Raw genomic sequence first — 26,705 nt, forward strand, 5'->3', positions numbered from 1 at the left:
GGACAATTATTGCTAAATCCTATGTCCAGGCCCACAGAAAAGATCTGGACTGCCTCCAGAATATTTGACAGAGAAGATTGACAAAACAAACAGCATCCCACCATTATTGAAATATACTACTGAAATCCACAGTAAATTCTATACTTATGGCAATGTTACTACAATGTTTCAGACTATTACTGTAAGGTATTGTACTTCTAATTATTTTTAACATGGTCATCAATGTCAAATAGAAAAAACATTTTTGATGTGACGTTGAAATACAATATGTGTAAGTACCCGTTACTGCTTTTCTATGGTTAATGCTCTTCTAAAAGGAGAGCATATTCTGGCTAATATAAATGATTCTGGTGAGTAAAGAGAGAAGATAAAATAATGTCTTTGGCTTCTGGCATTTCTGAGGTTACCTCTATTTGTTTTGTGGTTTTGTTTATGGTTTTTACTGCAGTTCACAATAGACACAACCAGAACAATACAGAAGTGGGAAAATATAGCGTATTTATTACATATGCCTGTTTTTTAAATATTACAATATCTGGCAGATAATTTGATCACAGGTAGGGCAAACAATGAAGAGTAAATAAAGATACAGAAATTCTGAGTGGCATACTTACCTCTAACAATTTCAGATTATCCAGGTCTAATGAAGGCTCTGATGCTGCTGCCTCCATCATGTTCATACTGTGCAGACCTTGCTTACGGTCCCCTGTAGATACAGGAACCAGAAGTTCTGATAGTTAAGTTTTATGCAAAATTGCATATGAGAATAGTTACAGAACTATCTTGGGACTTGACAGCAACAGTGGACATTATGGTGAAGGATATGCCAAGCCAGGAGTAACCTTGCAAATCCTTTTCCCCTGAGCTAGTAAAGCTAACATGAGAAGAGTAGGGATTGGGAAGGTGATAGCTATTTGCTATACAACTGTTCTTTCATGTGTGACACAGAATGCCATTGGTGTTGGCCTTAGAGAAGACTGATGGCTCCATTCCAATTATTTGTTGAACAGAGGATTCATGGAAGAAAAATGGAACCTAGATTAAAAACCTGGGGAGTCCTTAGAAATTTCTATGGGCCATTAAGAAATGTACAAAAAGGGAGAGGGGATGAGGGAGATAAGGAAATTATAATTGTGAAGAACAGTCAAAAGAATAATATGAAAAAAGAAAAGCTCATCAAATTCTACCTGCAAGCATCCTATATCCAAAGAACAGAGCAGCAATCAAAACAGCTAATACAGAGACTGAGGCCAAGGCAATAACGATAGTCTCATCTCGGTGAAAAGAATGAGATGAATCTGAAAGAAATAAGATTGAGTACGTCAGCTTTATTTTTATTTTTTAAATGTACATTGGAAAAATTCAGGACCATAAAACAGACAAAGTAACAGAAACAAGAAACAAATACACTATATGTCCCTAATTTATTTTACCCTTAAATTTAAGGAGAGAACAGCTGACTAGCTCAACATAGCTGAATACATTACTTTTGCAGCTTCTCCAGGCCCTTTCTTGTCTGCATGGAGAATGAGACACCAAAACTGGAAATTGAATTATGGTCTTCCATATGGCAATGTACAGCACAACCACACAAGGTTGATTGGCCCAGCTCTCCAATTTGTATTTTTAACAGTGTTATGAATTACAGAAGTTGTAACAAGTCCATTATACTACTAGCTGGAAAGAATTATAGTAGTATAATATTCAGAACTTCTTCTAGAAGGGACATTCAGTTATGTTTTTTTAATGAACTTGGCATAAAAATTCACCAGAAGGTTCCTCAATCCCCATAAGATTTTCTACTTCTAACTCATCTGTTTTCCTCTCATTCCTCTAGGTTTTGAAACCCATAAACTGTATGAAGACTATATCTGAAATCAAGATATTTTAATAGTTAAAATCTTTATTTTTCTTTAATGATGATAATCCTTCAGAAATGCATTACAGCATGAAATCTAGGAAATCAATTGGTAGCTGAAATTAAAATAAGTTAGACATAGGCTGATGGTATCTCCCAAAACCCTGAACTGATTAATGAAGAATTCTTTTGATTATAGCTTTACTTGACCATGTCTTCTTTGACACACTTTTGAATATTTTCTTAGTTTGCAATTTAGGATTACAAAACAATCTTACTTGCACTGTACTTCTACTGCAATAACCATGACATAGAAGAGTTAGTGCTAAGGTGCACTTCTTAAAAGATCCATTACTTCTCACTTGTGACAAACTTTTTTCTGTTCTCTTTCATTCTGCTCTCAGCACAGCCTGGTATTCTACACCGTTAGACCCATGAAGATCTCTCAGCTTTTCAACCTACCCATTTTCACATTCTGTATTATATTTCTCTAATTTGTGTGGCCAATTTTCTATTAATGTTAAATGAAAATTCATTATCTACATCTTGGTGAAGAGGAGGTTGCAATATCACTGCAACTTCTCCACTGACAGACTTTTTATTATGCCCTGGGTTAGGCTCACAGAAGTTGTGGTAAGTTGGGGTGAATCTGTACCATGTACTGTAAATAGAAATGCTTTTCTTTTTAAGGATCTGATTCAAGAGAGCATCCCTGTTCCAGAAATCACCCAAGCACATGCTCAACTTTAGCTCAATGGGACTTAAACACATGCTTAACATAGGCATATACTTCAGTACTTTCCTAAATTGGGTCCTGAGTAACCACAATTCTACAGTCTCGACTGCATATCACAATCCATTATATTTAACATTAATGTATTACCACAGATACTCTTCGGATGTCAGAACCATTGTATGTAGTATTATAAGATTGCATTTACACTGGCTTTTAATCTGAGTTTGGGATCTATCTTGCTTTAAGCATTGTTACAACTAAAATTGTTCCCTACATGATAGGGAACTGCAGATGGAGCCTAAGAATGTTTTAAAATGTATTCTAGGCCTAGACATGGAGCATATTTTTTAAACAAGATTCTAATAAAGTTTAACCCACAATTTATCCATATTGGTGGAATCAAATGTTACAAACTGATTAAGCTGGAGCTATATTTAAAGCCCATTTAAACATGGTTCATTCACTCCAATTCCCAGTGTGGACAGGACCGAAATGAATCAAACAAGAAAAGAAAGCAAATTAGAGAGAACACAGCTTCTTGTAGTGATATGAGAGAAAAAATAAAAAATAGCTGGAAATACAAAATAAAAAAGCTGGTTACAGCTGTGAAAAGTAGTAAGTACATGTGAAAAATTATCTGTAAAAGATAACATATGGGCTGTAGTAGATATGCGAAAAAAGGTTCTACGTTATAAATATCAAAAATCAAAGAGGTTGCTCAACAGTTAAATGAAAGGCACCATCACTTCTCTTGATTGTAAAGGAAATTTGATGAAAAAAACCTCATCGCAACACAGCAATATATTCTAGGGAGGATATTTGTGATTTCATTCATTAAAAAGTCAAGAAATGCAAAGTCATGATTGTCATATAGATTGTAACTAAAATTACATTTCAAATAAATATTAAGGTATTAAAATTAAATCACATACAGTTATATAAAATATAAAATACTACAGAAGTGCAGGAATAAAGATTAACAGCTTGAGTAAGAATCACTTTGGATTTTCTGACTTTTGTAAATGAAATCTCAATCTATCTTTTTATTGAAATACATTTTAAAATGTATATTATGTTTATTCTGTCATTCATGTTCAATATGATGTCTGGCATGTAGTAAGCTATGTAGATATTTTACATAATTAACTGTGTATTTGTTGCACTTTAAACTATCTGATGATGCAGCTACAATGTAGCAATTTCTTGTATTTTCATCGGTCTCAGTTATATACATACAGTAATCACCACTATATACCCACCAATTACTCAACTGAATTATCTGAGGACACACATTACTTTTTAAAAGGTGACCTCTTGCCATAGTTACAGGGCTAACTGCACCTGTCTCCTCTCTGGCCTCTCTAAATGCACCCACTCAGATGTCAAGCCTCACGCTTTTACCTATCCAGAGGCAGAGTTTCGCTGTTTTCCAACTCATAGATCAGGCCTTGGGCTACCATACTCTGCATATCAGCAGTGCTGCTGAGTCAAACTTGAGTCAGTGGTATTGCAACCCGGCACTAGGGTTACTCAGGTTTGGCCTGCCACTCACTAAAACTTGGCCCAGTTGACCCTCTGTGGTGCTGCGACCTAGCACACCAGATCACAATGCCAAGACCTGGGAGAAAGGCCCATCCCCATGGGACAGGAGCTGCCACTGTGGGATGTAAGGAGAGCTCACTCTCCAACCATCCCACCCACAGGGTCTCCCTTCCACACAAGGCCCATGACTTATCTAGGACCTTCTTGCGACCCAACTCATCATCTTGGAAACACTGGCACAAAGAAAGGAAATAATGAAAGTTTGTGGGAAGAAACTCTGAATGGGACCAGCTACAGGCACTGGAAAACCCAGCAAAGAAGATGTCACAGGAGACCTTAATGGTTGTTGGCCTTGGAAATGATATTTAATGTGTGTGTATATCACCGTTTTCAAGGCCCTATAAAACTGTGGGTAAACATGGCTTATGACTACTTGGGAAGGAGGAGGGTGGGTAGACAACAGCAGGAAGTGGTGGGAGGAAAGTTATATAACCAGTCACACTAGACACACAAGATTGTATTTACATATGCAAATTATCTACATTTGGTAAACACAGATTAAATGCTTTTGGTCTGTTAGGCTGGCTTAGAAAATGGCATTTTGCACTACCATGTGGCTTGCAAGTGACTATCAGCCAAAAGTGACAAGAAACACTATAGAAAGAATGCTGTCAGTCTCCACACATGACACAATAGTCTATATACTTCTAAACAGTTGTAAATGTTACTGTTTCAGATGAAGCTATTCTCATGTTATTCAAAGTGAGTATGCAGTGCTTGGCATGGTGGATGGGGAGCTATTCTAAAAATTGGTAGTTGAGAGCAAAGGAGTGTGTAAAAGCCATAACCCCTTTATTGTTAAGGCCAACACTGTAAGGTGTGATGATATGGAAAATCTGTCTGTCCAACTTATGAATCCTGGTTGATATTATGAAGCTATTATTAAGTTGCTATGAAAATTGCTGTATCACTGAATGCCCTATGGACATGTGGAATCCATCAGTGCAGACAGGACCTGCAGCACCAGACTGAGGATAACGGAGAGTACTTAATATTAATAACTGTGCTTTGACCACACAATAGTTATGCTAAAGAGTATCTGCATCCTAGAGGAAACCAGTTCTCTCCAACCTTCCCCCTGTAGGGGCTGGTGTTGGGAAAAAGGAAAATTCCTAGATAAGACAGATGTGACAAATCAGGGATTTAAAGAGGCCTCACAGGGAGAGGCACCGGAAACTTGGGCGGAAGGAAGGGAGGGTACAGACTGGCCAAGGTCAGAGAAGAAAAGGAAAAGAAGGCTCCATGTTTCAGAACACAAGCAATGGACTGGGTCGGAAAGACTTTGACCTCAGCCTAAAGAATGCTATGGAGCATAATTTCTCAACCTGTGGTACGCGTACACCTAGGGGTACGCTAGACACAGGCAGGGAATACACGGCAAAAAATCCAGTGAAGGGAGGTGAGTGGCAGTCGCCGACTTCTGGGGAAGTCAGGTTGCAGCCACCTGCTTCCCATCCAGTCCCAGCTGGGAGGTAGATGGCAGCCACCCCAGTCCTGAGAAGCTGAGTGGTAGCTGCCGGCTTTTTGGGATGCCAGGTGGCAGCCGGAGGCTTGGGCAGCAGCCACTGGCTTTTTCGAAAGCCAGGTGGCAGCAGCCTGGTCCTGCCTGTTCCCAACTCCCAACTCCCAGGTGGGAGCCCAGTGGCAGTCTCTGTGCTTTGCAAGCTGGGCTCGCAGATGGATGGCTGCCACCCACGCCCCGGCTCTGAGCTGAGAGACAGCCTCCCGTGCCCTGTATGAAGACTGGCAGCAGTTGCCTGCTGCCTGCCCACATCCCCGAGTCCCAGCCTGCGTGGAAGCCTCCTCTGCCCAAGCTTGGAGCAGGTGGCAGTCGCCCACCTCCCGAGCTGGCAGCCAGATGGCAGCTGACTACAACTTGCCCAGGGGGCAGCTCCCCTCCTCGGCTGAAAGCCTGGTGCCCAGAAAGCCAGGTGGAGAGCCCAACGGCTTGCCCAGTCCTGGAGCTGGGCTCTACCAACAGGCTTACTTGTCAATTTCACTGCTTTAGTTGAACAGTGAAATTGACAACTATGACAGCCCCAGATTTTACCAGTATAAAAATGTTAAGAAGGGCCCACACAGTGTGATTTGCCCCAGATCCGCACCCCCCTAGGGACGGCCATGGGGAGTGCTGCTATCCACTCTGGTGGGCTGCTAGTGCCTGCTTATACCTCACAAGTTCCCACTTGTGTGAGGAGAACACCACATGACCCCACCATCAGGCCATAGTGATTGGCTGGCATTGATCTTTGCTCCTATATGGAGGAAGGGGAGAAGGAAGGAGAGGAGAAACAGCAGGGGATTTTGTGATCTGCCACAGCCACACAGCACTGCAGAACTCAGAACTCTCCTGCTTTATGAGAAATAGTCATCCAATGGTAAAGGGGAAAAATATTGTATTTCTCAGAGTGGAAAATTGAGTGTTGGGGTACTTATTAAAATTTTCAGAAGTTAGGGGGTACTTGCTACTTAAAAGGTTGAGAAACACAGGAGTAGACAATGTAGAATAGTTGTACAGATTTAGGCATGTATTATATATCAGTATATTTCAGAAGTTGTAATGTATATTGTAATGCATTAAACAACTTTCCACTAGCCCTCTATGTCGTTCATTAAAGCTCAAGTGCTCTTGTGCATGTATGGTCTGTTATGTACTTTTCACATACCTTAAATGACTGACTGACTGACTATGCTTTTCTTGCACAGAGAGAGTATGAGATAGTGCTAGAAAATACTACATATATGTATATAGGTTGTAGATACACTGTATGATAATGTATTTATTTAAATAATCACAATTTCTCAAGACCGTATTGTAATGAATAAACACAAGGGGGCAGGAGTTCACATAAAGCTGTATGTATAGCCTTAACCAAGGGCCTATGTAATCCATGATTTTATGTTTGCAATATCTGGTGAAATGGACTCCTTGCCATATAATCGTATTCCATATAATCATACTTACAGCTCTCAGTGCAGTTTCTCTGTTGTGATAGGTTTAAAATATTCAATCGCAAAACTGTTATTGTACGGTTTTTGTTTTGGTGTTTTTAAGTAAGGAATCTGAATGACACTGAAGATGAGATCACACAAGTATGGCAAAGATCCTGAAGTTCAAAATATAAACTTAATACAAGACAGAGCTACAGAATGTGTGTGCAATGTGGCCTTCAGCTGTGGAGAACTGAACACAGTGCTGCAAAGATGTAGCTTTTATAAGTAGGCAAAAAGGATCTTATAAGTATAATTAATTCTAGCTGCTTCTAAAATTATTTCCTTTCACAATGGCCCTGCAGGACTTTTATGATACAGTGTTGGGCTTCCATTCCTCTTGAACAGATACATAATATTATCAACTGTTTCCAAGAGCTCAAGTATTTGAGTTGTCATTCTAAATTTTAATCTCACACTGATTGGTTCTAATTTGATCTAATTTCCAGTATCAGCCTCCTCATTAAAAATGGCAGTTAAAACATTTATTATTTATACTTCAAAATATTTTAAACTATTTTGATCCCCTTGGCCCCTCAGGAAATCACACCAAAGTATAAGCACAAAAAAAGAATGAATTCAGCAAGTGTTATAGAATCATAGAAATGTAGGGCTGGAAGGGACCTCGAGAGGTCAGCTAATCCACCCCCCTGCACTAAGGCAGGACCAAGTATAACTAGACCATTCTGGACAGGCGTTTGTCTAACTGTTCTTAAAATCCTCTAGTGATGTGGATTCCACAATCTCCTTTGGTAACCTATTCCAGGGCTCAACTATCCTTACAGTTAGAAAGTTTTTTTCCCTAACATCTAGTCTAAATATCTCTTGCTATAGATTAAGCCCATTACTTCTAGTTCTACCTTCAATAGACATGAAAATCAACTGATCACTATCCTCTTTATAAACTGCCCTTAATGTAACTGAAGACTTAGCAGCTGCCTCCCTCAGTCTTCTTTTCTCAAGACTAAACATGCCCAGTTTTTTTAACCTTACCTCATAGGTAAGGTTTTCTAAACCTTTTATCATATTTGTTGCTCTCCTCTGGACTCTCTTCAATTTCTTCACATCTTTCTTAAACACAATATTCCAGCTGAGCCCTCACCAGTGCTGAGTCGAGTGGAACAATTACCTCCTGTATCTTATATATGATGCTCCTGTTAATGCACCCCAGAATAATATTAACTTTATGTATAGCATATAAGTGATGAGTAGACCAAAACTATTTTAATAATCAATTTAGCTGAGCAAGAGATTTACAGGAATTATCCACAAAATACCAGTCAGAACCTCACAGATGCTTTAGAGGGCCCAGGGCAAAATCTGAAACTGAAGCCCCCATTACTTCCAAAAAAAGATACTACTAAGGGGAGACCAGGTGGGGGAAAAGGGAGTGTTGGAAACTGAATCCGTCCTGTACTCACCCCATAGCAGTGGCTCCTGTCCCATGGGGCTGGGCCCAGCTTCGTGCTCCAGGTGTTGCAACCGGGAGGCAGGGTCACAGCGCCACTCAGGTTTGGGGGGCCCTCTCAAATGAAGGCTTGCGGGAAATTGCCCCTTCCTTACCACTCCACCACCAGGAGTGGTGTATTGTGATAACAGTACATTTTTTATTATATCCTGAATGTTACATTGTAATATACCTGACAATCTCAGAATTTTCATTCTGTGGGAAATTCTGACATCATGAAAAAGTTTTGTTGCAATTCAGAATGAAAAGGTAAAGTTTTCAAAATCTCCCACAAAAAGAAAATTCTGAAAATCTGTGTCTGAGGAATAAAACTGTTTCCACTCAATCTTTCCAAACAAAGCAAAGCTGCCATCTGCCCAGACTCCCAGAGGATGACTCCTCAGAAAGCGCCCTTGCATGCTTAAGTTTTCCAGTACTTATGCCACTATGATGCAATTTACTTTCTAAAAAATATCCTTCATAAAAAGTATCAAAAACTTCTCTAAGGGTAAGACATAAAAAAGGCCATTTCCTTAATCTTTAGGTTGAAAGTAACAGAAAACTTTTTCAAGCACACTACACTTCCAAAAGCAATGATGTGCTGAGAAATTTGCTATTATTGAATTTGCCAATCACTGGTGGATGAAAGAGACCTGTAATGTGCTATTTCTTCTCAAATGGCCATTTTCTCCCTATTGTGGGGCTGGCATACCCAATCTCCCTTAGGGGAGAGGAAAAGGCTGTTATAGCCCTGCAGTTGAGTTTTAACGTCTGCCCTTAGCCTTAGGGCAGGATGACCTAATGGTCTGGTCACTATGGTGTAGAGTAATCAGTTAGTAAGTATGAAAAATCAGGACAGCGGTGGGCAGTAACAGGCACTCATATATAAAAAAAGTCATGACTATCAGGACTGTCCCTATAAAATTGGGACATCTGGTCACCGTACTACAGTGGCCCCAGTGTGTGGGACTGTGTGGCCTAATGGTCAGAGTCAATATGGCTGCCCTCTCTAGCTGGGTTGCGTGACCTAATGGCCAGAGTAAATATCACTGTCCCTTCTAGTGGGATTGAGTGGCCTAAGAGCCAGAGTGAGGGTTTTGCTGCCACCCAGAGGTGGGTGTTGGCCGAGGTAGGGGAACCCAGGCCCTCCCTACTCCAACAGGTCCCAGCCTAGGGCTCTGGTAGCAGCAAGTGGATTTGCCACTAGGTCAGTGGTGATCCGTGTGAAACATGCTGCCCTTATCCTGGCTTCACAACCAGATCAACGTCTAGTTCCCCTGGGCTACTTCCTACCCTGTCTTCCAGTGCCATAGTCAGTGAGTCGTCTGGTCTCAGGGGTCATCAGCCGGCAAAGCTCCCAACAGCTCCGTCCCCTCTTGGGCTTCTGCAGGTAGCCAGGTATCTGCCTCAGTCTCGGCACGCCTCACCTCTAGGGCCTGGCACTCCAGCAGCTCCTGGGAGGGAGCTCAAAGTATGCATCCTCTCTCCTCAGTGGTCAGCCCCAACTGAGATGGGTTGCTCCCTTTTATACTGAGGCTCCAGTTGGAGCATGCCTAGCAGTGGCGAGGAGGCATGACCTCCTTTGCCCAGCGTATGGTGTTAACCCCTTCTTGTTCAGTGCAGGGCCAGTACAACCCATCGTACTCCCTTACACATTTTCCCCTTAGTTGAAGGTAGAAAACGCCACCAGGTTCAACTCAGAGTTTCCTGCTCATTGTTCTGTGTACAAGGAGTGGAAGAGCAAGGTTTACCACATTTTACCCTTAAATGAATGGATCTTCTAAAAATGTAGATCCAGACTGTTGGCTCTCCTCCAATCAATACATACTATGTACTATAGAGGGGAATCTGCAGGTTATTAATGTTGCTTCAACCTCATCCCTGTACAGCTGAGTTTCTGATGATAATGATGTAATTAACTATTGTATGCAATGGAAAACAAAGTTTAACTGTACCTTAACTTTACCTTGTAACATAAATAAATTCAAATGTTTTTTTTAAAATGAGTAGTTTTATTCCAATGTATTATAATATACAGAAATCTTAGATATTTTCATTAAAAAATAGAAACAAACTTTTCAGTTCTTTAAAAGTTATAAGGAACTCTTTCTACTCTTATGAGTAATATATATAATATTAACTCTATGAAGAGTACCTGGATTTAGATTTTGTTTTGTTTGTTTTTAAATCCAAGGCCCAGATGGTAGCCCTGAGATCTGCTCATGGAGGGGGTCTCTGTGTGTGGAGATGTCCCCATTACCAGGTGGAATGGAGGTCAGTGTTCCCTCATAGCTCAGTCAGAGGACTCCTCTGGACCTCACGGAGAGAGGAGTAGATGGAGTGAGCAGACTGGGAGTGGGAGAGGGCAGGCCAGAGACACCATGTGTTTTTCACATCGTCAGTATTGCCAAACTCCAAGTGTTCAAAATTCATGAACTAGGCCTTAAGAACTCAGACTTTTAGATAATACATTTGGAAGTATTTTTATTGCCTTCTGATTTTTGAGCGCATAGGGTACGCTTAGGTAACATTTTCATGCTTTTCTCCACAACCATTCAGGCCAGGGTTTTTTGTTTTTTTTTTAAATCCAAAAGCTGAGATTTCCATGTAATCACTTGACTCTAGGATGTCAGGCTTTAACAAAAACACCAAATATCACCAGCCTTGCAATAAAGTAATGGGAGATGGCAACACTCCTACTCCTCCAGTTCCACAAAGAATGCACAGAAAGATAATACAGCTGGGGCAGTAATATCTTTTCAGCAGAATCCCCAGAGGGATCCTTGAGGAAGCATGATCAGAGGAAGATCATGGTAGTGTGGCTCCAGTGGGCTCCATGCAGATCTCTCTGCCTCCATGCAAATCCACCTGAATCTATAGTTGAGGTTTGAGTCTTTGGGGTTTTTGCAAACATGTAGGCAAAACCTGCTCCCCCACCACCGCTGATGAGATAACATAGGGGATATCTACACAACGGAGTCCTCACTGAGACCTCCTAGTCTAGAGCCTCTGGATTTAACATGGGAGGGTTGAATCTAAACTCAAGTCTTACGTGTAAAATTAGTCATTTTCTTGTTCTTTTAAAAAAGAAGGCAGCATTGAACTGTGACATTTAAAATTAATTTCAAAATCCTTAAAAGCCCAACTCAATTTTTCTCTCTGGTTTCATTACTCTGAGTCCAGAGACATCTGTGGGTTAGTTTCTAATAGTACAGTGTGAAAACTACTATATCTAAAATACTGTTTCTAATTATAGTCTTGATATATCTGACGTTCGTTGCTAATGTGAAATTAAACCTGAATGTAGGCTACACAAAAAACTGCATTTTAAAAAAGTAAAGAGATGGATTCTTGGCTACTGACAAAGTAAAATGAGAGCAGGTCTCACCTCCAAAAGCAAAATGAATAAAATATGCTGCATCTTGGTTTCAAGATCAGCATTTAGCTGCTGGAAGATAAATCATATACATCTAGTTTGCAATTAGAACAGCAGTACCTCAAGAACATTTTATTTGAAAATTTTAAAATACATAGAAAAATGTTCTTTAATAAATAAAAGAAAAAAGCTTCACAGCAAGATAAAATATCCCCTTACATTGATGTTGAACCCCTTGGTCTTCATTTCTGACAATAAATCAAAAAATAGCAGTAGTTTTAAATTGAGGGAAGTCACTTACTCAGCATCTATAAAAATGTTGGGCCACAAAAGAATGCATGTACCGGAACACAGAAAGCGAGCCTACTTAACAAAGGCAGGTTAAACTACTTTAATTGCAATAGACTCAATAATAAATATTTCACAATTAAATATTCCAACATTCTTGGACATAACTCTCAGATCAAAAAAATATTAAAAATTGCATAAAAACTGCCAGGAAAAATATTTACATAGACTCATAGACCTTAAGGTCAGAAGGAACAATAATGATCATCTGACCTCTTTGCAGGTAACAATCTCACGCACTCACTCCTGTAATAGACCCCTAACCTCTGGCTGAGTTACTTAAGTCTTCAAATTGTGATTTAAATACTTCAAATTAAAGAGAATCCACCATTTACTCTAGTTTAAACCAGCAAGTGACTCGTGCCCCATGCTGCAGAGCAAGGTGAAAAAACTCCAATGTCTTTGCCAATCTGACCTGGAGGAAAATTCCTTCCCAACCCCAAATATGGCAATCAGTTGACCCTGAGCATGTCAGTGAAACCCACCAACCAGACACCTGAGAAAAACTACATTGAAGTAACTCAGAGCCCTCCCCATCTAATGTCCCATCTCCAGTCATTGGAAATATCTGCTACTAGCAATTGCAGATTGGCCACATGCCCTCACAGGCAATCTCACCATATCATCCCCTCCATAAATTTATCAAGCTCAGTCTTGGAACCAGTTAGTTTTTTTGCCACCATTGCTCCCTTTGGGAGGCTTCACCCTCCAGAACTTCACTCCTCTGATGGTTAGAAACTTTCATCTTATTTCAAGCCTTGACTTGTTAATGCCTCATTTTTATCCATCTGTTCCTGTGCCAACATTGGCCCTTAATTTAAATAACTCCTCTCCTCCTCCCTGCTGTTTATCCCTCTGACATATTTATAAAGAGCAACCGTATCTCCACTCAGCCTTTGTTGGTTAGGCTAAACAAGCCACGCTCCTTAAGTCTCCTCTCATTAGGTAGACTCTCCATTGCTCTGATCATCCTTGTAGACCTTCTCTGCACCTGTTCCAATTTGAATTCATCTTTCTTAAACATAGGAGACCAGAATTACACGTAGTATTTCAGATGAAGTCTCACCAGGGCCTTGTATAGTGGTATTAACATTTCCCTATCTCTACTGGAAATACCTCATCTAATGCATCCTACGATTGCATTAGACTTTTTCACAGTCACATCACGGTGGTGGACCATAGTCATTCTGTGACTGATCAATTACACCCAGGTCTTTCTCCTCTGTCGTTTCCAATTGATATGTACCCAGTTTATAGCAAAAATGCTTGTTAGTCCTTAAGTGACCTTTTACTTTGCACTATTAAATTTCATCTATTTCTATTACTTCAGTTTTCAAGGTCATAGAAATCTTGTATTATATTCTGGTCCTCCTCCATACTGACAATACATTCCAACTCTGTCATCCGTAAATGTATACTTTCACAGATGTGTGCAGTCTGAAAATCAGGCCTTTATTAAATGGAAAGTATTCTGTAACTTTAATGTTACTGCTTTTCTTTTTTTAAATACCTTTTGCTGTTACAAAACTCAATGAAATTGTCATGTTCCCCTAGCTTCAGTAAACACATATTCCCTCCCCTCTCTAATAATTTTTGCAGTAAAAAGGTTCAGCCAAACTTAAACACAGAGTTATATGTGCTTATGTGCAATAGCTGGGCTTGTACAAGCAGGCACTTCCGGCATGCAGATCAGAAGTAGAGCCACTGTCTGGCTTATTGGAGCCTAGGAAGTTTCTGTTTACAAATCCTGGAGCCAGACCCGGGCACTGACTGGAGGCGTCAGCATGCTGTCTGCTTCCTTGCTACACTCAGCCTCTGTCTGGGTCTGTGTCAAAGAAAGAACAACATTGCTGTGCTAGCAGCAGAGGGTGGTTTAAATACAATGCACCAGGCCAGATTCCCTAATCCTTTTACAATCCTGTTCAGAAAGATAAATTAAGGATTAATGTACTTTTAACAAAGCCATATGCCTTCTGGTTCAGGATTCAGTCTACTTTTAAGTCAAATCTTAATATGTTATGAGAACTGAACTGATGTAGTGGACATACTGTACGGTATAATATTTATTTTAGGGCTGTCAAATGATTAAAAAGTAATCACAGTTTTAATCGCATTGTTAAACAAAAACAGAATACTCTTTATTTAAATATTTTTGGATGTTTTCTACATTTTCAAATATATTGATTTCAACAACAACACAGAATACAAAGTGTACAGTGCTCACTAAGTTTGTCTGAAGAGTCCCTATTCAGACAACCAATGCTGTTTTTCTATATAAAACCAGAAGATGAGAATTCTGTGTTCTGACTCTGCTACTGACTCACTGTGTGACCCTAGGGAGGTCACTTCACCTCTCTGTGCTTACTTAAGCCATCTGTATAATGGGGAAAATAATACCTTACAATCACAGTCGTTAGCCTTTTTCACAGCCTTTTCCACAGCCACATCTAAGGCTTCGATGTACCTAAGTCACCTAAGGTATTCAAAAGTAGGGTGAACTCAAATCAAGGCTGATTTCAGAGTACATTTATGGTTTCAGTCAAACATTTTGCACATTGAAATATGTAACTACTGTATGTGCCTTTAACATTTCTATTCCGGGTATGCTATTTGCAACCTATTAAAATACAAACACTACTGAGTCAATTCCAAAATGTTCTGTTTGCCTGCCTTGCACCTCAGTATGTCCCTTCTTTGACCCTTTCAAGAACACATAATACAATTAGATGGTTTATTACCACAGACAATCACTTCATAAGACAATTGTTTACATAAATACTTGCTGGAAAACTCTGTAGTAATCTGATTAGAAATTGGAAAGCCAACCATTTTTTAAAAAATGCTAACATTCAATGAAGATTTATTTCTGACAAATGTACTGAATGCTGATTTACTCAAATCCTGAATGTACCATGAAATTCAGTTAAACAAATAGCAAAAAAGTAGACTTGTTAAATGGATAGAAATCCTTTGTGCCAAAGAACAAAATATCATTATGAGACTCCTGAAAGACACCTTCCTACCAAGAGTTCCTACTTTACCATATCATGGCATGTCAGATATCACAGCCAAGATTTTCAAGTAACTAGTTATTCTGGATTCCCAATTCGCAATACCTTAAAGGGATTTTCAGAAAGTGCTGCAGATTCACCATTTGAAGAACAGCTTCCTTTTAATGCCTCTCTAGCTGGGCACACAAAAATGGTTACACACCAAATCACCAGTCACTTTTGAGACTTTTGGCCCATATGTCCCAGTATCAAAGGAAATCAGATCAGGGAATAATGAAGGCCATGTATTTGAGCAGGCACTTCATATATAATCAGGACAGATATTCAGTTTTGTAAATACCAGTCCAAGGGACAAATGGAATTAAACTGACTGATACTTTTTTCCTGCACTGATATTTTGTTTTACTTGCCAGCGCTTTTTAGCTATCTGCAGGTACACAAGACAATTGTTACTGTTTAGGAGGAACAGTCCCTATTGTTTATTAGAAAAATAATTACTGTTTTTCCAGTCTGTCCCTCCAAAAAAGCACTCAGAGTTCATTGTATTTCAATGAAATTTAAATAACTTGTTCCTATTTTTCTCCCTACGTGTGCCTAATATATAGCTATCAAAAGCTGGCAAGTCTACATGGGTCTGGTTCACTCAAACTAGTCTGCAGCTGTCCCACTGCAAAATTTCTGTGTAGTCGCCCATGCTGATGGGAGACCCATAGGTCCACACTAGCAGTGGTAGCTATGTTGGTGGGAAAAGCTATCCTGCTAACAGAGTACTGTCCACACCAGCAATTAAGTCAGTATAAGTTATGTCATTCTGGGGGAACGGGACAAATTCACACATCAGAGTGATATAACGTATATTGACTTAACCTGTAATGTAGCCATAGCATGAGATATAGGTGATGATTGACAGCAACCACATGCCTTTCCTCTGGAACAGTAAACATCTGGATTGATTACAGCAAGAAACAGATATTTAGCTTTGAAAATGTTATTTGCAAGTGTACATATGTGCTCCTCAAGAGTGATGACAGCCAGTTAACTATTCCAGTACACCTTAAAAATAACTCTCTCTATTTCATTTAATTAATATTAAAATCAGTAGGATAGATTTCTATTCTTATTTCAATGGCTACATTATAAGACAAAAACATTCCTCTGCTGACAGTGTAACGGTGCCTCAATAAGTGAACAAAACACTTCACTTCGACAGGCATCATAACTCATAAGCAGCCAGTACATCAATGCAATAGCTATGATTTCAAACACACAATGAAGATTTATCACTGAATCATTTATCAAGAATTTATCATTGAATTGAGCATGTTTGATATCAGCTTTTTGTACTATTTTGACTGATTCTACATGTCCTTATAAAATATGCAAGGTTGAGGTACTTCAGTTCTAGCATAAATGGAGGCTGTAAATGGCTGAAAATAAAATCAAGTGATGATCTGAATTCTTGATGCTGACTGTTAATAAGTCTCAAACCTCATCCACACTGCCTGTCCACTTTGTCCTTTTGCAAACACAAAGTCTGTAAGAGGCAGAGCCTGGGTAGAAAATGGGTTTATCTAGAGAGATGGGAATAATGTGTGATCCTCACTATGCTAATTAAGTACTTAGCCCTGCACTCCCCCTATCTTAGGTAATACTTCTACTTGGTGAGAATAATATAGTGGCCACCCAGTTGTGCTCTCCTTCATGCTGGACTCAGCTACTCTCTACCCTCATCTTACTCATTACTTTGTAAAAGAATGGTTACTTATCTCATAACTGTTGTTCTTCAAGATGTGTTGCTCATGTCCATTCAGAATTAGGTGTGTGCACACTGCATGCACCTGTGCTGGAAATTTTTCCCCTTAGTGGTATCCATAGGGCTGGCTCTAGAGCCCGCTGCAGTGGCGCACATATGCGCTCGTATATAGGGTACTGCCGGCCCCCCTCCCTCTCAGTTCCTTCTTACCAGAACTCCAACAGACGGGAAGGAGAGTGGGTTGTGAATGGACATGAGCAACACATCTCGAAGAACAACAGTTATGAGGTAAGTAACCGTTCTTTCTTCTTCGAGTGCTTGCTCATGTCCATTCAGAATTAGGTGACCTACCAGCAGTGCCTCTGGAGGCAGGCAGGAGTTTATAGACGTGATGATTGCAGTACCACTCTGCCAAACCCAATGTCATCCTGCACTTGCTGTCTGATGGCATAGTGGGACGTAAACATGTGTATCGAGGACCATGCAACAACTCTACGTGAATGGGCACACGTGCCAGGAAGGCTGCTGCAGACACCTGTGCCCTTGTGAAGTGGGCAAACAGGGAAGCCGGGGACATGACTCCTGCTTGTTCATAGCAGGTCCAAATACAGGCCATAATCCAGGAGGAAATCCGCTGAGACGACACCAGACGTCCCTTCATCTGATCGGCGATCGCAATGAAGAGTTGCGTGGAGCGGCGGAAGGACCTGGTCCTGTAAATATAAAAAGCCAATGCCCTCTTCACCTCAAAAGAGTGAAGACACATCTCCTCATTGAATTTGTGGGGCTTCGGAAAGCACACTAGCAGGAATATGTCCTGATTGACATGAAAGTGGGAAACGACCTTCGGCAGAAAGGATAGATAAGGACGAAGCTGGACCTTGTCCTTGGGGAAAAAAAAAAAACAAAAAAACTGTATGGTGGTTTTGAGGTCAGGGCTTTTAGCTCAGAGATCCTCCATGCCGAGGCGATTGCCACCAGGAATGCTACTTTCCAGGATAGATGCATGAGGGAACAAGAAACCAATGGCTCAAATGGCGGTGCTATAAGTCTTGAGAGAACGAGGGTTAGATCCCACTGAGGGACTGGGGTCTCGTATCAGCAGAAAACGTCTCTCCAGGCCCTTGAGGAATCTGGATGCCATCCCGTGGGAGAAAACCAACATGTCTTGGATCGGAGGCTGAAAGGCCGAAATCGCTGCCAGGTGCACCCTGATAGATGAGAAGGCCAAGCCCTCCCCCTTCAGATGAAGCAGATAGTCCAGGATAATCTGAATAGTGGATTTTGTTGGTGAGGTGTTTTGAGCCGTCACCCAGCAGGTAAAGCGTTTCCATTTGGCTAAATAAGGTGACCTCGTGGACGGCTTCCTGCTCTCTAACAGGATCCTCTGAACTTGGGCCGAGCAGTGGCGCTCATCCTTGCTCAAGCAGCATCCATACCATCAGGCGCAGAGTGGTCAGATCCAGGAGCAGCAGCAGAGTTTGGTCTTGAAAGAGGAGGTCTGATCTCAGCAAGATTGACCATGGCCTGGCTATCGAGAGTGCTGACAGCATCCCAAATCAACGCTGCCTGGGCCAAATTGGAGGATTGGACCAAAAGAAATCTGATGAGGTTCAACAAGGACAAGTGCAAAGTCCTCCTCTTAGGACAGAAAAATCCCATGCACAGCAACAGACTGGGGACCAACAAGCTAGGCAGCAATTCTGCAGAAAAGGACCTGGGGGATAAGAAGCGGGATATGAGTCAGCAGTGTGCCCTGGTTGCCAAGAAGGCTAATAGCAAATTGGGCTGCATTACTAGGAGCATTGCCAGCAGATCGAGGGAAGTGATTATTCCCCTGTATTCAGCACTGGTAAGGCCACATTTGGAGTTGTATGTCTAGTTTTGGGCCCCCCACTACAAAAAGAATGTGGACAAGTTGGAGAGAGTCCAGCAGAGGGCAACAAAATGATTAGGGGGCTGGAGCACAAGACTTAGGAGGAGAGGCTGAGGGAACTAGGCTTGTTTAGTCTACAGAAGAGAAGAATGAGGGGGGATTTGATACCAGCCTTTAACTACCTGAAAGGGGGTTCCAGGGAGGATGGAGCTAGGCTGTTTTCAATGGTAGTAGATGACAGAACAAGGAGCAACGGTCTCAAGTTGCAGTTGGGGAGGTCTAGATTGGACATTAGGAAAAAGTTTTTCACTAGGTGGGTGGTGAAGCACTGGAATGGGTTACCTAGGGAGGTGGTGGAATCTCCATCTTTAGACGTTTTTAAGATGCGGCTTGACAAAGCCCTGGCTGGGATGATTAGCTGAGGTTAGTCCTTCTTTGAGCAGGGGGTTGGACTAGATGACCTCTTGAGGTCCCTTCCAACTCTAATATTCTATGCCGGGGCTACCAGGATGACCTGCGTACAATAGATCCCTCATCCATGACAGGAAAAAAGCGTCCGACAGGGAAGCATCCTCCAATCCCAGGAGGGAGCGGTATTGACCACACTTCCTGTTTTCCCTGGTGGCAAATAGGTCTATTTGGGGAGTTCCCCACCTCTGGAAAATGCTGTTGGCTATCTCCTGGTGGAGGGACCACTCATGGTGAGAGCAAAAGGTCCTGCTCAGATGATCTGCCAAAGTATTTTTCAGACCAGGTAGGTGCACCACTTCTAGATGGATGTTGTGGATCAGGCAGAACTCCCGGAGACACAAGGCCTCACGAAAGAGCATTGAAGATCTGGCCCCCCCTTGCCTGTTGATATAATACATGGTAGCTGTGTAGTCCGTCAGCACTCTCACCACTTTGTTGGAGAGGTGTGGTAGAAATATCTTGCAGGCCAGGGGAGGGATATCTTGCAGGCCAGGGAGGGAATGATAGCTGCCAGAATGACAATGCGGAATTTCAGTTTTTTGAGGAATTTGTTTAAAGCACATAGGTCTAGAATGGGTCTCAGCCCTCCTTTGGCTTTTGGAATCAGAAAGTAACAGGAGTAAAAAGCCCCTTCCTTTCAATGCTTGAGGGACCTCTTTCACTGCTCCCACACGCAGCAGGGCCTGCACCTCCTGAATGAAGAGTTGCTCATGAGAGAGATCCCTGAAGAGAAACAGGGAGGGAGGATGGGAATGAAAGAAACTGGAGGGTATAGCCAAAAGCCACTGTGTTAAGCACCCAAAAGTCTGTAGTTATGGACATCCAAGCAGGGAGGAAAGGTGCTAGGCGGAAAGAAAATAATTGGAAACGTGGATCCTGACTGGAGTCTGGTAGGCTGCTCTCTGGTGCACCTTCAAAAGTCTCACTTCCTCCACATCACAGCTGCTGATAAGACTTATCATGGGTCTGCTAGCAGTGCTCAGAAAGGCAAAGAAGCTTGATTCTATTTTTCTAGTTTGTTTATTTGATATTTTCAAATAGCTTTCTATTTTTTATTTAATTGTGGTTGGGCTTTTTGGGCTTTGTTTTTCAGTTGTACTAACTATTTTCTCTCTCATTTTCCACTAGGCTCCAGAGAAAGCAGTATCAGGACTTGAGTCTCTAGGGAAGACATTCCTTCCTGTCTCTCCATTGTGGCTTGCTCTGTCAGCTAGTACAATGAAGTCCCTAGGAATGTGTCATTTTGGGGAAGATGGGAGGTAGGAGGAAAATGGATGCACTTTGGGTATAAGGAATGCGTGTGAGGAGTAGCATTGCTACACAACCTTTAACTGTGTTCTTTCTTTCAGATCTCAGGTATGTAGGAGATGCTACTAAAGCAGCACAGAAACTTCTGTGGCAACTACCCTCACTTCAGTAAAGTACCCACATTAGGAAGAGCAGGAGAATGGGTGAGTCTGAACATGTGTTTGTTCATCTCAGTCTGCCCATTAACCTGGGAATTTTGCTCTCAGTTTTCCATCTGAAACGCCATGGGATAAAAAATATGTTTTAAACAGAGAATATCTGTTTTACAAAATATAAAGTTGTACTTAACAAATCTATTTCTGCATCCCTCTGTTACACTTGGGGTGAGTGAGTTACGAGAGAGCCAAGACCAAGAAAGAATGTCTTAATTTGCTTCAAATGAAAAGTAGGGTTGGACACAGCACAGATTGGCTGAATATTGACTCAGCTGTTTACAAGGATCCTGGAACAATTTTATAGAGGTGGTGATGAGAGTCATTAAACCAAACTGTAAAGCCTGTATATAATGGAAACTAATTCAAGTCAGGGGTGCGGCAGCACCTCCCGCAGCCTAGTTCCAACATCTGTGCCTGTGTACATCCAGTTGATGAATAGATTGACAGTTGGCAAAGCCAGAGCTCTGAGCCACCACCAAAGTAAGCAGGAACATTGTCTGGCTACACTGTTAGAAGTAGCTTTACTACTGCAGTTCCAACACTTGTATCTTTTGTCCAACCGTTACAATGTTGCAGATACCTGATACAGTATGCAAGGGTGTTTGAGCTTTGCTCAGATCAAGTATAACTTCAAGGTGGTGGGACCAAGTGTAACTTCAAAGTGGTGGGACATATGTGCACCATTGTAAGAAGTTTTATATATGGACAGAAGGTGTCTTACCAGTGAAGAAGTGGTTTGGAAATGAGTGTTCTGCCTTTGGCTTCGATAGGAGCAGGATTGGAACCAATCTTTTGAGATGCTGAGTGTCCTCAATTTCTATGCAAATTAATGGGAGGTAAATGCCTCCACTGGGTTGCTAACTGGGAGGTGAGGGTGGGGGGTAGATTAAATATTTCCAGGCTACCAATCAGTCTGATTGGGCTTTTCAAAGGAGCTTAAAGGAATTAAGTGGCCACATCCTATTCAGACTCAATGGGATCTGGGCACCTAATTCCCTTAGGCTCTTTTGAAAATCCCAACCTCTATATCTTCAAATTAACACATGAAAAAGGTAAGGTGGGAAATAAATGTGGATTGGACGAGGAGTATGAGTCATGTTGACCATGGTTACAATAGAGGGTTCTTTTTTTTTTTTTTTTTAAATGAGGCATATAAATCCTTAGTAACACATTTGAAAGGGTCTCTTCTTTCTCCTATACTTTTCCTCTTTCAGTTTCTACACATGCTCGGGGTTGAATTTAATTTATCCTGTTTAGACATGCATCTCATGCTGCTCAAGTTATCTAAAGAATTAGGATCTTAAAAGATAGGGTCCTATATTTGTATGGATATTGTGGCAGATGGCCGGCTTCCCTCTAGTAGATCTCGTGCTTCGCTCCTGTTGGGGGCCAGGAAGGTGCCCGTCACCCCGTCTTCCCTGGGGGAGGCGGGTAGGGACCCGGGCCCACCCGCTCCTCCGGGTCCCAGCCCAGGGGCCCTATGAAAAGCAGCTGCAGACTGCTGGCTGTATTTTTGGAGCCGCCGCCTCTTCCCCTGGGCTACTTTCCCCCCCTCAGTCCTGCTGGCCTCTCAGGCCCTGTGTCCAGTTTGCCCCTTGCTGGGCTTAGTACCTCTGTTGGGGTTCCTCCGCTCTTCCCCACCTTGCTGCTCTGGTCCGCTACTTCGCTCAGCACAGCACAGCACCTCTGCTTCCTCCAGCTTATGCACTGTGTGTTTGGGGCGAAGCCCTTTTATGGAGCACCTGGCTGATCCCTAATTGGCCTCAGCTGGCTCCTAATTGGCCCCTCATGACTCCAGTTAGGCTGCAGAGAATAAAGCCCTGATCATCCTGGGGCTGATATACCTCCCTTCGTAGACTCTCCTGCCGCCCTCTGCCCTTGATATATCACAATATGCATTATACAAATAGGCCACAAGACAGTCATTTATTCTTTTATAGCTTAGATTTTAAGATATATGCTTTATATGTTTCTTAAAAATAATAAAATCTTGAACAAACACTGCAATGTCCTTTAATGAACTGGTGTAATCAACCAAGATTTCTTAAAAATACATTTAAGAGCATGCTAAACAAATATGTACTAGAACAAATGTATCTAGAAAGATCTTTATCCATTCTGATAGTGACAAGCGTCACAGCTAGGAAAATGCTCACTAGGGAGGGGTATGTCTTCACTGACAGTGGCAAATTCGCTGCCGTCAGATCGATTTATCCAGATTGATTGAGCGGACGTGAAGACCTGCTCAATCAATCCGGAAGTCAATTCAATAAAGCCACCTCCCCAAAAAGCATAGCGCTGAGTCGATGGGTACACATTTTCCATCAGTGCAGCGTAGTGGAGAAGGCACACAGAAGAGGATTTAGGAAGTTGACATAAGTTACACAAGCTACTCTGCATAGCTTGCGTAACTCCCATCGACTGCCGCCAAATTTCCCCGTAAGTATAGACCAGGCCTAGGTTTCTAACAGCCTGGATTAAAAATCAGACTTCCCATTCCTAAGCCAGTACTAATGGGAACTGCAAAAAGGGCAAGTCTCTCTCTCACATTTTACTAAAATGATTGGATTTTAGTTTCTATAGCAACAGAGCTTTGTTATTTTTATTTATGAATTTATAAATACAGAACCACCAAAATAAACAAAGAATGATGCATACCAACAAATGCAAATTTCAATGAATAAGTAAAACAATATTCCTAAGCCTTCCAAAAGAAGAGAACAGAAAGAAGCAAGATGACAGGGAAGAATAATATCTGGCTGAAGTACAGGAAAAGAAGAAAGGAGAACAAGGAAAGAAGCAATACAAGTAAATAGAAGAATATGCAACCTTTGTATAAAAACTAATCTAGAGAATCTCATTACCTGGCAACACAGATAGTGTATACTTCATACATATTTAAATGTATGTCAGACTGTCACTATCATAATTAAATACCATATTTCTCTGAATCCATCAAATTTTTCTTGTTTCCTGAACAACAATCTCTGACTAGAATAGCGAGTTTGGATAAGCAGATTTGTTAGTCCTCAGGTCTAAATGCTGACATGTCTATGTTTTATACAATTAGCCATTTGGCAACAAGAGCAGTGGAGAGTAACCCAACCCTCTGAGAACTGTTAAGACCTACCGTCACATTTAAGAGTTCCAAGATAAAGATTTCCTGCTTTAGGTCACTAAAGGTATTCAAAATAAAATTTATTCTGGTACACGCATCCCTCCAGAAGTCAACAACATATAAGCAATCCCTAATCAAAATATTAGGGAGCTTGGAATACCAATCACATAGCACCAATAGTTATCTCTAATTTGGCTACTTGCTGAGATTATGGACATTCTTAATCCTCAAAAGACACTTTGAAGGGCATCTGGGTATTACATCTAGGAAGACCCAAGAAACAAAATTACCCTTGGTAACACACTACTGGAATGTTCCAGCCTATGATCCATCTCACCAAGTTAAGAGTTTCTGAGGACAGGAAAGTCCATTATCACAGAGAACTGAGTTTTATTCCACTTTTGGTAACACAGACACTGCTCAGTTGTCTTATTTTGGCCACTCTGCATAAAGCAATTGCCTTGCCAGATAAAGTGATCCCACTGCTCTCCTTCGAAGGGTCTCTTCTGTAGAGAAGACTGTCAGATCATTCCCCCTCTCAGCCCCCAGCATCACGGCAACCAACCCTTCAAACCAGGAATATTGTACAAAGTCAACATTCAGTTGTGATTATAGCAGAAGAACACCAAAAATATTCCCTTCTGAAGTATTTCCATAAGCAATAGCATAGTACTCCTTTCAAATATGTGTTATTCATTGATCATTACATTGGGTATTAAAACTGAGCAAGTTAGTAAACAAGTTAAAAAGTTTTCATATAAAAATCAAACCTTAGTAGGTTGATATCTATGCCTATTATATACAAAAAAAAAGTTAGGTTAAAGTCCATTTAGGTAACAACATCAAGCACTCAAAAGTTAGAAAATGCCTGATTTACAGTTGCCCATGAAACAATTCTGCCTCCCTGTGAGCCTATCTGCTGCACTGAATGAGGTACGGATTATTTGGGAAAAAACGAGTAGGTGATCATGTAATTAAAAAGGTATTGTAATGCCTACACATCAGAGCACAGAACTAAGGCTGCATAGGCAATCTTAAATATAAGATTTCCTGATTTTCGAGTGCTTGATTTCACACCCCTACATTTTTTAAAGATTAAAACAAATTCTGTTATGCACAACTGTAATAACCCACTATTATGCAACAGTTGCGTTTGAACTCTGAACCTTCAACAACGCAGAAGGGACTTTACCGAATGAGCTAGAGGACTCCCTACATTACATGGCAGTAGGTGATGGCTCTTAACCCAGAATGGGGAACGGTCCTCTGGCACCATGTACAGAGTTCAGAGATGTGGGTAGAGGTACCCAGCTGGCACTCTCTTTTCTAAACACCACCCCCCAAAAAGGTGAAGGACTCTTTCTCCATATAGTGCCATAGAAGTAGAGGGAATGGGCTGCTGAGGCCATAAAGTTTACTGGGGAATGGGAGACCCCAGACTGGCTCTGCCCCTCCTCCCTGGGAGTTGGGGGACTGCCTGTCCCCCATGGTGCCTCTAGGTGGGGGGGAATGGATGCTGGGGCCATCTGTCAGGCATAACACAGCTCTGCTCTCTTACCCTGTATCACTACAGCTGCTCCAATCGTTCCTAAATGGCATTCACTCCGCAGTTTCCTGTGCAATGAGTGCTACTGCTGCACAAGCTGCAGAGGTGGCGAGGTAGCATGGGCACAGTTCTTAATAACTGCACATAAACATTCTAATTTTGGCATGTTGCATCCAATCCTTCATGCGAGTTTATGGAATTAAGAATCCTGCTCTTCTCTTCACTCACCTTGGCACTGCTATTCAGAACACTATTAAAAATTGCTTTTTAAACAATTGAAATATAACAGCTGTATATATACCCTGCCAAACAAAAAACACAAGTACATTTTTTTTCTTGATCTTTCTTGAATCTCTTTTTTTGCCAGCAGGAATTTTAATAGCGTAATATTGTGCACAAGGTCACTGGTGAAGCTTTTAGTGAGTGCCTTCATCACCTCCTGTCTCGATTACAAAAACAATTTATTTGGGGGCTTGAAAGCAGCAGCCTTAAGAAAAACTACAATCGGTACAGAATGCAGTAGCACTCCTAATCAGCAATACACATTACCAAAGTACACTGCGCTGGTGCTCTCTACTGTCTTTGCTGGCTGTCCACAGAACATTTTGTTAAGTGTAAATTTATTAAATCAGTCCTTTTTTTCAAAGCACTAAATGGCCTTAGCCCAGCATACCTAGAAGATTGCCTCACCTTCTGGACCTGACTACACTTGACAGGTCAGCTCCTCAGAACCAATGGAATTTTCTAACACAAGGGTAATGCTTGTTTGCATGGGAAGAAATGGTTACTGACCATCTGTAACTGCATGGGTACCATAAATCTCTTTGCCTTAACAGTATCCGTAGAGCCAGCTCTGGCACCCTTTGGAGCCCCGTGCTCATACGCTGGTATATGAGGCACCACCAGCCCTGCGCCCCCTTAGTTCCTTCTTGCTGTCCACTCTGATGGCAGGGATGGAGGGCGGGTCATGGAATAGATGTGAGCAACACATCTAAGAGAACAACAGTTATGGAAGGTCAGCAACCATTTCTTCTTCGAGTGCTTGCTCATGTCAATTCCATGCTAGGTGATGGACAAGCAGCGTCTCTGGGAACGGGCTTGGAGTTAGA

General features: G+C 41.5%; 1 protein-coding gene across 1 annotated transcript in view; it reads right to left on the bottom strand.

Annotated features, from left to right (window-relative positions):
- BMPR2 (bone morphogenetic protein receptor type 2) overlaps window positions 1-26,705 on the bottom strand; it is a 184,587-nt gene that overhangs the window by 54,996 nt on the left and 102,886 nt on the right. Inside the window, exons 4-5 of the mRNA XM_067548887.1 lie at window positions 1,188-1,298; window positions 615-706 (exon numbers count right to left, since the gene is read on the bottom strand). Coding sequence (XP_067404988.1) covers window positions 615-706; window positions 1,188-1,298 — 203 coding nt within the window. The remainder of the gene's footprint in view (window positions 1-614; window positions 707-1,187; window positions 1,299-26,705) is intronic.

This window comes from Emydura macquarii, unplaced genomic scaffold (genome assembly GCF_026122565.2).
Source record: "Emydura macquarii macquarii isolate MOO-44397 ecotype Brisbane River unplaced genomic scaffold, CSIRO-AGI_Emac_v2 contig_1253, whole genome shotgun sequence".
Taxonomy (NCBI): Eukaryota; Metazoa; Chordata; order Testudines; family Chelidae; genus Emydura; species Emydura macquarii.